The 12,474-nt window shown below is 48.5% G+C and overlaps 1 protein-coding gene across 1 annotated transcript; it reads left to right on the top strand.

Moving 5' to 3' along the window:
• Window positions 1–158: 158 nt before the first annotated feature.
• On the top strand, window positions 159–12,474 carry VIPAS39 (VPS33B interacting protein, apical-basolateral polarity regulator, spe-39 homolog; the record flags this gene model as incomplete). Its single annotated transcript, XM_009869206.1, has 18 exons — window positions 159–258; window positions 1,572–1,715; window positions 2,665–2,703; window positions 3,044–3,108; window positions 5,577–5,633; window positions 6,703–6,795; window positions 7,436–7,469; window positions 7,921–8,023; window positions 8,110–8,137; window positions 8,315–8,388; window positions 8,926–9,001; window positions 9,294–9,428; window positions 9,982–10,023; window positions 10,415–10,504; window positions 10,895–10,981; window positions 11,495–11,584; window positions 11,873–11,977; window positions 12,246–12,474. Coding segments are annotated over 18 exons (1,383 nt in total), but the record flags the coding sequence as incomplete, so codon positions are not given.

The following is a 12,474-nucleotide window of genomic DNA, read 5'->3' as shown; positions in this document are numbered from 1 at the left end:
CAGCACCTTCAGGCGTCAAGCATCTCCTCCAGAAGAGGCAGTGGAAGCTGAAGGAGCTGTTTTCAAACCTCCGAGGGAGATTGTTTGATGGTGATAGGGAACAGAGCATGCTCTGCAACACTGGTGGTCCTTACACAAACTCTTTATTTTTCCCGTAGTTAAAGGAATCCAAACGGGCAGTGAACAGCCTTCGGGATATTGTTGATGATGATGATGACGACCTTGAGAGGGTCAGCTGGAGCGGAGAACCTGTGGGAAGTAAGTACAAAAGAACTGAAAGTTATCCTTTAGACAGAGGGAGTTTAAAATTGCTGTTTAAGTCATGTTGTTTAGTTAAGGTCAGGAGTGCTACTTGCTATCAAATCCTGCATATCTAATTTAATCTAATTCTAGTCTCCTCAGGTCATGTTGCGAGCCACTTGATTTACCTGGGTGAATCCACTGAAAAGGGATCCATCCAGGTAAGTCTGAAAAGGGAGGGAGCAGAAGCCCAAATTACATAAAGGAGTGCGAACAAGTGGAGGGAATTCACTGTGCTTTTCCCAATATGTAGCCCATCTTAGACCAGATATTTTGGAGGTTATACTCAGCTGGCCTGCAGGATCCTATGTGATCATTTCCTTTGCACTGCTGCCTGAAATGGCACCATTTAGAGCTCTCTCTGCTTTGTTCCTACAGCACTGGAAGGAGATATTCCAAGGTTTAGTGTGTACTTGTAGATTGACTCATATACTTGAGGTTTGAAAGGGAATTGTAAGCATTGACTATTTCTAGTGATGATGGGAGCAATCTCATAATCCACATGGGATTCTATCTGCTGTTCTTTGGAGTTCATGACTCAAGGAATATGTGGCACTTGCTAGCCAGTGCCAAACAATGAAAATTTACGTTTAGATCACCCAGAGGACCTTCAGAGTCTCTTCTTTTTCTCCTTGTCCCGTAGCTCCTCCCTATGGTTCAGGCCATTTCTTTTCCCACCCAAAGTCTACCTATGAGCTTTTTTGCTCTTATCACCCGTCTTGAAATGTGTGTGTTGCGCAGCTGCATTAAAAGAAGGGAAAACTGTGTCTCCAACAATCAGGAGGGAGACATACGTGTTGTTCCCAGCAGCATATGCACATTAATAGCTGTTTTCTTTGTGGGGGATGGAAAACTGTCTTAATTTTCCAGTGTTCGGAAAGGTATACTCTTGTGTTTCTGCAACTGAAAGTAAGCCAGGGAATCCCTGTCTTCTTCTGTACCTTTAGAGCAAAGATTATGCTTTATCTCAAGCAACAACGTATGGATGTTGGGTGATCTGTGATTTTTTTTATATAAGTCTTAACCAGCTGTACAACATTGCTGAAATCAATCATTTCTGGAAGATAATGCACAAATGTTTAACAAGCAGTATTATATGAGATTGGCGTTGTGTGCGCTGCACCTGCCTAGTGCTGAGCGTCAAAGTTATGAAGATGTGCTAGTGCAGAACTGACAGGACACGCTTGGTTTAATTCCTGCCGTGCCGTAAGACCATTTCCTTACAGACTGGTTTCCTCTTCCTCTTATAAATGACCTCTGTCTGTGCACAGGTATCTCCTGGTCGATCAAAGAGACAGCCTCTAGCAACACCAGCTCGTTGGAGGGCCGAGACTCCAGCCTGCAAAAGGGCTCTTCCTCCTATGCTGCTCTTCCCAAACAAGTTTCCTCCTACTCCCTAAGCAGCCTATTCAAAGGTGAGGTGCCTTCTATGCAGTATGGCCAAATGGGTTTTCCCTCAAGAGTGTGAAGGGGCAATTGTGTTGTCTTATGTCAGTCGTTTTCTCTTATGTGTATTGCAAAACAGAGAAGCTCTGATCTCTCCTTGGTGTGGTGGTGTATCTCTCACGGGTCACATCTTGGAGCCTGTCTTGTGGAGAACATCGCACGCTCCTGTGGTATGGGAGGGAGCTTTGGAGATTATGGCTTCTTAAAAGCCAGGCTTCACAGAACAGCGAGGTAGAGCACAGCGCTGTCCAGCAATCCATTTGCATGGTGGAAAAGAATGTGTCAAGCCAGTCCCTTGTATTGTAGAAGACAGATTAATTATCCTTTGTTTGGAGCTCAGCTGGCTGCTGGTGGTGTTGGCTCAGCAAACACATGGCATAGCTGGTTATGGTGGGAGCTGTGCAGGAGGCCATGCAGAGACTTACACAGCTTGCAAGAGTTTGGCTCGTGTCTCACAGCCTGACAACAAACCAGCTTTTACTTTGTCTGTCTTTCTCTGGGGTGTTTTTTTACTCTGAACTTTGATAATACAGTGAAAATGAAAGGGATTCGAATGGCAGCTGTGGTGAAAGAAGCCATCCACGCTGCCATGGCCTGAGCAGTGCTGTGAGCTTGAGCCTCTGCTCTGCAGGTAGATGAATAATTTCAGCCCCTCTTGATTTCTCCTGGTCTCAGCAACAAGGGCCAGACAGGATGGGGTGTGATATGGTTTGTGATGACACAGACAACTTCAGAGCCTTAGGCTGCCAGTGGGTGAGCCCCAGCTATGACGGTGTCATGTGAATCACCGTGCAGAGGGACTTATTCCACAGTGGCATAGCTGCAGCGTGCTGGCTTCCAGTCTAGGCTTGTGTTCCCTCTGCAAGAGATTTTGCTGCTGAAGAGACTGTCTCTTATGAGTGTTTGTTTTCATTTCAGGACGAAACAAACTTCCAAGTTTCCAGTCCCTTTCAGATGGTAAGTTTTGAATCCCTGCCTCGTTTTGGGAGGGATGTAGATTTACACAAAACAAAACATTTTCGAAAAAAGGGAAGTGTCATCTTCCTTACATTACAGAAAGGGAAATTGCATCATGGATTGTCTGAACATCATTCAGCAAAGAAGCAAAAGAGTTGTCATGGTGGTTTGGGGTAATCTATTTATGTACAACTGATGACTGTTGGATGTAGAGCAACTTTGTGTTGCTCTTTGGCCCCTGAGTTTGGGTCTTCTACCCGAAAAACCAAGAAAGGTCTTTTTGAAAGTGGGCATGAATCAGGATTTTTGTGTACTGCTCAGCTTTGCCTTTCCCTTTCAGCCATTTCTGACGTGGGAATTAAAAACTACGCCCCAGAGCTGCGCAGACCGAAAGCCGAGTACAAGGTGAGCAGCTTGTGTTTGTAGTGTGCTGAGATCAGAGTGCTGCCAGGAGAACTTTCTACTCTAGTGGGAAAGTGGTTAATTGCCATTTCAGACAACAGAGGGCAATGCCGGGAACAGGACAGGTTGCTTCGAAAGGCAGCCTCACTAATTTAGGTGTTCTCTGCTTTTGATGTAGGGAGCTTTGCCGAGGGTCTTAGTTACTTGTTCTCTTAATGAATGTCCCAGCAGTCTTTGCGAAAAGGGTTTCTAAATAGTGCTTTTTCTGTAAGCTGCTCACATGTTGGGTCAGATGAATTGGCATCACGTGCTTTTTTGAATTTTTTAAATCTAAAGGCTGCTAAATTTCTTGCTCATGAATCACTGGGAGCTCTACAGAGGTGGAGTTCCAGTGCAGGAGTGTTTTGTCTCCCAGGTAGGCTGTGTTAGGTGTTGCAGAATCTAGTGGATTTGAGGACTGTGTCAACTTCTCCTAGTAGGTGTGAGGTGGTACTTCCATGTCCCCAGGTCCAGTAAGTAACAGGACTGAGCAGGTATTCCCGACAGATACAGACATGCACAGTGCTAACATAGCTGCCCACATGGATTAATACAGACAGACCACAATGCCTTTACCAGCACATGAACACCCAACACTCAGGCCTGATCTTGGGCTTCCTTTCTGTCTGACCAGGATTGAATTCCGCTAGTGGAACATACACACGCTCTGTGGGTCCCTCCAGTAGCTGGTACGTGGACCTCTGAGTCCCTGGGGTTCATGGTCCCATTCCAGTTCCTGATACTCAGACTGTTTATTCTACTCACTGGCTGGTTGAGCTTGAGGTTCACTTAGTGTTCATACAAACGCATACAGGTGAGAAAGAGAGCCTCTGCCCTGAAGGTGGTTAAACATCTTTAATGAGAATATAAGACAGACTGCAGTTACCCATTGCAGGCCTCCGTCAGACGGGCACTCATAACTAGCCACTTGTTTAAACTTGGCTAAAGCAAATTAATTTTGATTTCATCCCTTTCCCTGATTTCCGTCTGTCCCGTAGATTTTTGTAACAAGCTTCATGCTTCTACACAACTCTCCTAAAACATCCCAGGATTCTTTTTCACCTGCATCTCATACTAAGGCCTGCACCTCTTTAGGGTTGCATGTGTTTATTTGGTTTACTCATCTTGGAGGGTTATACACAGTGGATAGTGACCTAATCTGTCTTGTTTGACGGTGGCAAGGAGTGGCCAAGCCAGCATGCTCAGATTGCACTCATTAGGTTACTGGGTTTTCTCCACCTGTCCTTGGCTATCTGATCCTCACCAAGTTGTTGTGTTCATGTTAATTAGACATTAATCATGTAACTTAACAGGCAGCGCTGCCTGAAAGCACAGCAGGAGAAATAAGCATGCCCTGTTGTGTTCTGTTCTGTGCCTGCAGAGGAAGCAGGAAGAAGGATTGTACAGCCCCTTGAAAGCAGGCAGGAGTGTTCTCAGTGGGGTAGAGCAAAGAAGGGAAGATTAGTGACAGCTCTGAACCAGTGTCCTGGGAGTGACAGCCTGGGGAGCTGCCTCTGGCAAGAGGTGCTGGAGGGAACCCTGGTGCTCAGGGTATTTGACACTCAGCTGTACATTGACTTGAGAAACTTGTGTGCAGTGATCCCCTAATAGGATTGAGTCAGCCCTTTTTTTCTTCAGGTTTGGGATTTCAGTACATCTTCAATTAACTTAAAATCCAGCTTCCTCAGAGCTGGTTCTGCTTGCTCATTTTCTCTGGCTCTTTTAAGGCAGAAGGCTTAATTACAACCGCTGGCTTGAGTGCCTCACAAAGACTAAGATGCCTTCTTGGAGTCCGAGTTCAAGAGTGGCTCAGGCCACTGCCACTTTCATCCAGTGCTCCTAGATCATAGTGTCTGCAGGCTGCAGGGGAAGAACTTTGGTCATTGCAGCAGCGGTAGCGTGTAACCTTAAGATGGTCTCGCTACAGGCTTCAGCGCTCTTGTCACATTGTACTAGTCCCATTGCACTCTCCAGACACTCGCCTGAGGCTGTTAGCCCTGCATTCTCCACACTGCTGTGGAAAGCTCACCACAGAATTCTGTCTGAATTGTAACAAGAAACTTGACTCCTTCTCCCTCAGTTTTGTGTTTCTCAGTTTTGCATGTATTTTGTTGGTACTTTTGAAAGCAACATTGGAGCTTTAATGTGCAAGAAGGACAACCTGCTAAAATGCACTTATAAGGATATGATGATGGACCTTACTGAGGCAATAGAAAGACTCTGTGTTAACATCTGAGCCTCTAGCTTCGCTCCCCACCACCGTGCAGAATCTGAGGGCCCAGCATCTGCACCTGGACACTTAACAACTCCCCTGGAGCAGCTGAATGATGAGTCAGAAGCTCCATGTGGGCCATCACTGGAGAGCAGCTTGGGGACTGCTGGCATGATCTGGCCTCTTGAGGCTCAAGACCTCCTTATATTTCTTGTGGCAGGATTACAGCAGTGACTGGAGCCCCAAAGATACAGTCATGCGAATGCAGAGGGGCAAGGTAAGGACTTTCCGCTTCCACCTGCTAGCAGGAGACAGAGGGTGGGTGGTCCTTAAACTGCTTTACACTTCCCTGTGCCCTTGGCTGTTCCAGGAATGGGGAGGGGATCCGTGTTGCTTGCAGCATCTAGCAGGGAAGGTGCTCTGCCTGTCTACTGCTTTGCCCGGAGGTAGTGCTGGGATCACACCAGCTCAGGAGCAGCAGAAGACCTTCAGGGCTTTGTTGTGTTATTTCTTGAGTCATCCCCTCAGCTAGGGTCTGGCAGGACGTATCTGTACTGCTGTGACCCTCTCTGCCCTTTCTGCTCTCTGGGGTTGAGTTTATGGAAAAAATCCAAGGGTGTGGGTCTTCCCTTCTTGGTTGGTAGCAAATGGAGGAAGACAGAAGAAATCCTGGTTACACTGGAGCTGGAATCTTAATCGCAGCTGCCTCAGTTTGCAATGAGCACAGGAAGCTTGTGAGTTTACTCTGCAAAGGCAGAGGTGAACTAAAGGCTGAGAGAGGCCGCGGTTATGGGCTAAGGAGAGGAGTTCTTAAATCCTCAGTCAGTTGAGCGTGGTGCTAACAACACTAAGGTCGCAGGTTCGATTCCTGTTCGGTCCCCATGTGTTGCCTGATCTAGTCGACAGGTGGCGTCCCTGGCGCCAGGGAGGCTGGATCAAAATGATCTCTAAGGTCCCTTCCAGCTTAGGCCATTCTATGATTCTATGAACTCCACTTCTCCAGTCTCCTCTGTGGGAAGGACCCTGCAGAGTTCCCTCCTCCAATCAGGGCTGGTGGTTTGTGGTGTTGAGGGAAGTTTTGCCTTGTTGCAAAGGTGTGTGTGCCAAATGTACAATGTCTGCTGGCCTAGCCTGGGCAGTAACAAGGGCTAACTCTGCAAGCCTTGTGGACAGATTGCCAGGGATCATGCAGCACGTTGTTTCAGCTAAATGAGAAGTTTTCTACTGGTTGGGAAGGCAGTTATTTATGTTGCTAAAGTGGGAAGAATAGGTAGTACCTTGGGATTGGTTCAGCCTGGGGATTGTCTGGTGTCCCATATGCCTGCTCACACCTCTTCAATCTCCAGGTCTGCTCCCTGGAGAGATTCCGCTCCCTGCAGGACAAGCTGGTGCTCTTGGATGAAGCTGTGGCAGGACATGATGGGAATGTCATTACAGCTGTGAGTTCTGCTGGGGCCATATAGGGCTGGGACTTCCTGGGTGACCCCACAGGGGATGCTTGTGGAAATGCAGTCAGTTGGCCATCTAATTTTCCAGGATGAGGGGTTATTCTTTGCTTAAAACAATGAAGTTACTGAAAAGTGTTAAAGCTTAAGACTTGGAAGTTCTGTTTTCCTGCTGGCTTTCCTACCACTCTGCAGAATCAATGTCAGATTAATGACAAGAAACCTGATCCTTCAGCCTTACAGATCTTTGGAGCAGCCTCTTGAAGTCTGAGATTTAATCTGCTCATTGCACCACAGAAGACTTGAGAGGCTTCTCCAGTTTATCTGGCCTCCGAAGCATTAGGCAGTAAATGGGACTGTGTGTCAAAGCTCCCTTCATCTAGGTCTTTCCCTTGGGTCTTAGTCTTCCTTATCTAAGCTCCAGAGTATGAGCTTAGGCAGACATTCAGGCAGCTGTGGCTCTGGCTCACTGCTTCTCCTGTGTTTAACGAGTCCAGTGGGTAGCAGGATTCAGTTCAGTGCTGTAAAATCTATGTCTTAGAGGCCCTTTGCAAATGTTTCCAAGGCCTTGACCCATTTGCTGTCTGTCTGTCTTAATTCTGGTCATCTGAGAACTGCCTCTCTGTACTCACAGGTCCTGATATTCCTGAAACGGACACTGAGGAGAGGTAAGTGCAACTGGGACCAGTGTGTTCATTTAGTGAGTTTCGATTAAGGGCAAAGGGGCTGGTTCTGATGCTGGCTGAAAGTCACAAAGACAGCATGTGACCTGTTGCTCCTTTACTGGGCACAAACTATTTTTGCAGCAAATGTCACATAAGGAGTGGGGATGGTGATACGCACAAAGGCCCCAGAGAGGAGCTTTAGACAGAGGTAGCTGGTAGTGGTGATGGCATGCATGAAAATGAATCTGTATGGGTAGCAAACTGCTGTGAATTCGTCCGGCAGCCTGGTGAATGGGCTCTTCTCCTGTGCTCTAGCCTCCAAGACTGTGCTTTCACATGGGCTCAAGTTGTTGAATCCTGCCAGTGGCTTGCAAGTCTGTGCACCAGACTAGCTCCCCTGGCTTGGTAGAACTAACTTACTTCACTCACCTGTAGATATCTCTTTCTCCTGTAGAGATCTTGTTTCGGGAGCTGGAGGTGCGGCAGGTGGCCTTGTGTCATCTGATCCATTTCCTCAAAGAGACGGGTGAGCAGAAGTTTCTTCTGGATCTGCTCAGGTGAGGCTCTTCCCCAGCTGTGATGGGGCTCGGCACGCTGCCAGGAACCTGCCTTCAAGTTAATGCTTGCCCATTTCCTTTTGCAGGTTCCTAGACAGGACTGAGGAAGTTGCTGTGAGTATTCTCAGGACCAGAAGCTCCCTTTGCTCAGTGAAGACAAAGAGTAGTGGGCAGGGGGAGGCTGTCTGCAGGGTGTCTTGTAGTCAGGCGAGAGCTTTGCATCCCCATCTGGAGTCCTGTATCTCCCAAGTCCATGAGACCAGACTGTGCTTCTTTTCCCTCTCCCTCCAGCTGTCCCAGTACCGGGAGCATTTGAACATCCAGGATGTAGAAAAAAGGAGGGAATTTCTGAAAGGCTGCATTGGGTAAGACAAAACGCAAGAGGATGGGAAGGGGATGTAAGTGCTTCATGGAAGGTGGCAGTAGAGAAAATTAGACCTCTGTCCCAGCTTGTGTAGTTTGAGAGCTGATGCTGAGTTTGCCTCAGAGGGACTGGGGTGTTGTGGACACAATGTAGACCAGAGGAAGAATGTGGGGTAGCTTTTTCTGCTTACCTGGAGGCAAAGGTGCTTTCAGGGGCCTTCTGATAATTGACCCTTCAGGTTGTGAAGGGTGAAAGCTTGGGTTCCTGAGTACTTGAGGAAACTGGTAGCATCAGCTTTAGGTTGTTCTGTGAGAGATGCCATGTAATTTTTTGCTCTCTGGAGACTGTCTAGGAGAGCGCCAGTTGGAGAAGGCAGCAGGGAAGGAGCTTCAGGACCTACTAGCCACGCAGGATGAGGAGAAGGGGAGGTGTTTTCCACATCTCTGTCTGTGGGGATCCCATTTGGTAGAGAAGACCATCCTTCTAAGTATTATGTTAAGAGCTGCTGACAATGTCTCCTTCCTCCATGTCTGGCCAGGCTGCCATTTTCAGCTGAGGATACCTCCCACATCCAAGACCATTATACCCTGTTGGAGCGACAGATCATCATTGAGGTATGAAAAGTTCCCTACTGGTCAGGAGATGACTGTGTCTAGCTGTGAGATCTCTATCTGTCCCTAACTTAGGCCACTTGGGTCTAACCAGGCTGCCCTGGCTAGTGCAGTTTAACTGCTATCCAAGCTGCTGTGCCCGGCACATGTGTGAAATGCCAGACCTGAGACATGGCATGTTGAGGCTGTGCTTGTGCATTGTTATCACAACAGTCTCCCCAGGTTTTTACCTCACAGGTAGGTCAGGCAGTTGTCCTGGCTCATGTTCACCCTCTCTGTCTTCCTGTTTTCGCAGGCCAATGATCGGCACTTGGAGACAGCTGGACAGTCAGAGATATTTCGGAAATATCCTCGCAAGGCTTCAATTCTCAACATGCCACTAGTGACCACCCTTTTCTATTCCTGTTTCTACCACTACACAGAGGCTGAGGTGAGGACGATGTGGGAGAACAATTACATCTCATCTCTGTAGCCCTCAGTATGTGGAGTGGTTAAGCTGGGGCATGTTAAGGAAAGAGGAAGAAGGAGGTTGTATTTCACCTCTCAGAGAGACCTAGAGGAACCCAGGTCCTCTTGTTCATCTGGGACCAGTGTGGAGTTTTCTTTTGTGCTCTAATATGGGACTTTTGACCTGGGACAGCCTATCAGCGAGTTGCCTCCTAGAAACCACTGTCTTTTACTTCTGACTCCAAGGAGCCAGAACTGGCCTTTAATCCTGTGCAAATGTGGTGTGTGCTACTGGTTTTGGAAGTGCTGGAGGTGTACCGGTTGAGGATGTAGGGGAAACCAAACTAGAGATCTAATGGGGTAGGATAATTGCTCTCTTCTGCCAGCCGTTTCCTCCTGTGGCACTGACGTGAGCAAAAAGCAGTAAAAACTTGGGGAGGTTGACCCTGTGTGAGGCAAATGCCTTACGACAGGTGTCTGATCCTCTTGCATGGTGTGCCCTGCTGAGTCCTCACTGACTTGTCTGCTCTCTCTAGGGAACATTCAGCAGCCCAGCCAACCTGAAGAAAACATTTAAGGTATGTGAGCCTCCTGCTGTTATGGCAGTACTAGCTGAAACTATGGGCAGCCAAATTGTATTTAGTGAGGGGACTGTGTAGAAGCAATTGGAGGGCCTCAGCACTGAGATGGGGAGGGGCACATGGCATCCTCCTTGAGTGGGGCTGTTCTGAAGGCTCAGAAAGGCAAGCAGGAGCCGTGCTGAGGCACCCTGGCTGCAGCTGCACTTGCAAATCCCCACCCTGGGCTCTCTGCAGTGCTGGCTGTGGACTGAGGCAGCATCTCTCACCTCCTTGCATGGCTGTTGGTGTGGGTCCTGACAGGGCTGGGCACAGCTGTGCCATTCGTGACCAACCCCCACAGGCCTTCTGAGCTGTACTAGTGCCCTGACTGCAGCTTTTTGCCTTGCAGATTCCTGATAAGCAGTATGTGTTGACTGCCCTGGCTGCCCGTGCCAAGCTCCGAGCCTGGGATGATGTGGATGCCCTCTTCACCACCAAGGTGAGCTATGGAAAGCCTTGCTGGTGACTCAGTTTCAAGTCGTCATATCTACTACTGATAACTGGCTTGTTCTGGAGTGACTGGACAGACTGGCTGTATTTCAGCAGGGCTTATCACCTCTGCTGCAGAGTGTTGCAATACCACATGTCCTTAAAACCTCTACTGGGCCTGGTTTGGCTGCAGCAACAAGGTCAGAGAAGGGGGCTCCCCTCATCCTCTGTTACCAAAGGGTTTGCAGCCAACCTGCACCCAGCCACTGCATGAACACGGTTCTGCCAGTGGTGCATGTGGTCGCTGGTGGAGTATGTTGCTGACACTGGGGAAAAACATTTTCTTGTGACTGGTGGCATTGCCCTTTAGGATTAACAGAGGGTTTGGCTCTCATTTCAGAACTGGCTGGGCTACACCAAGAAGAAGGCACCTATTGGTTTCCACCGGGTGGTGGAGATCTTGCAGAGGAACAACGCTCCTGTGCAGGTGAGCAAGAGACCGCTGCTTATGTCCTCCTGCTCTCTGTCGGGCTTTAGGGTGTGAATGATCGCCCAAGTGATCTGCTCCCTAGCTGAGAGTGGGAGAACAGCTTGCCAAACTGCTGACTCCGCCAGGTTGGCAGAGCACTCAGCTGAGTGACCTGTGTGTCACTGGGTATGGATGGTAGTGAGGGCTGGGCCCTAGGTCTAGCAGGCCTAGAGTTGTGGGAGAACTCTCTCCACACAGTGCATTGCCACCTTTGTTTACTACTTTAACTTTTTTACGCTTAATCTTGCTGGCAGTGGTCAACCTGATCCACAAGAACAAGGTAGCCTAGGATTCTGAGCTTCGTGAGTGAGCTTTACTGCCTCTGGGGTCCTGAGCAGTTTTGTCCTGGTCACTTGATCTTGGGAAGGAAGGGGTCAAGTCTGTGTGACCAGCGACCTTGAAAGGTTTTGTGACTGGGGCGAGAGAACGAGGCAGGAGGTACCTGCTGGGACACTCTTCCTTCCCTCACAGGTGCTGCAGGAGTATGTGCGCCTGGTGGAGGATGTGGAGACACGGTTGAACCTTGCCACCAAATACAAGTGCCATGATGTTGTCATTGAGGTGAGTCCCTGCTGTGTTTGTGAAGAGATGGGAAAAGAGCCTGCTTTTTCTCCATAGTTATCCCGTGCTCTGCCATGTGCCACTGCTGTCATGTGCCTGTTTGTTTGGTTTGCCTGGTTTGTTTGTCCCCATGTCCTGGGAACAGTGATATGATTCCCAGTGGAAGCCAAGTGAGCCAGGAGACTGGCTTCTAGTGTTTGTGCTGTGGTTTTGTGCTGTGGTAGGAACTTGAGGAGAAGTTGGTGTCTTCTCTACTCAGATGGGTGGTCATTTTCCTGTTTTATCTAGACCTACAGGGATCTAAAGGATCGCATCCAACTGACAGCGTATAAATGCAAGGTGGAGCGAGGCTCTGCAGAAGAAGAGAAGATAAACAGCATTCTCAGCAACATGGTAAGAAATGCCTACTTTTTCTTCCTGAGACTCATCAGAAACGGCCATAGATTAGGTGTAAGGGCATGGCTGTCCTACATATCTTTTATCCCTGCTGGGAAACTAATCATATGTTTGGAGTTGCAGTCAGTGTAGGAATGAAAGTGGAACTGATAGAAATAGCATCCTGTGGCCATCATTGTCCTTGTCAGGGATTAGCACTGACTAACTTGGCCCCTGAGAGATCTGTGTTCAGCACTGATGTTACTCATGTCTTGTTCTCTCTTAGCAAATCCGATGGAAGAACTGAGCTCCTGTAAAGCAGCCTGCTTGGCCTTTGCCTTACCAGTGAAAGAGGAAACTGCAAAACCCAGTCCAGTGCTGACAGAGCAACTCTGTTACTACACATTGCATGATCAACGTTCATCAGTGACAGTGGGTGCCCATGGCTTGTGGGACAGTGGCGTTCAGGCTGGTTGAAGGCAGCTGCTCCAATGTAGCCAGCAGAACCATGGTAC

This window comes from Apaloderma vittatum, unplaced genomic scaffold (assembly GCF_000703405.1).
Source record: "Apaloderma vittatum isolate BGI_N311 unplaced genomic scaffold, ASM70340v1 scaffold15035, whole genome shotgun sequence".
Lineage (NCBI taxonomy): Eukaryota > Metazoa > Chordata > Aves > Trogoniformes > Trogonidae > Apaloderma > Apaloderma vittatum.
Note: the sequence above shows the minus strand (reverse complement) of the source record. Positions and strands in the feature narration are given on the sequence as shown.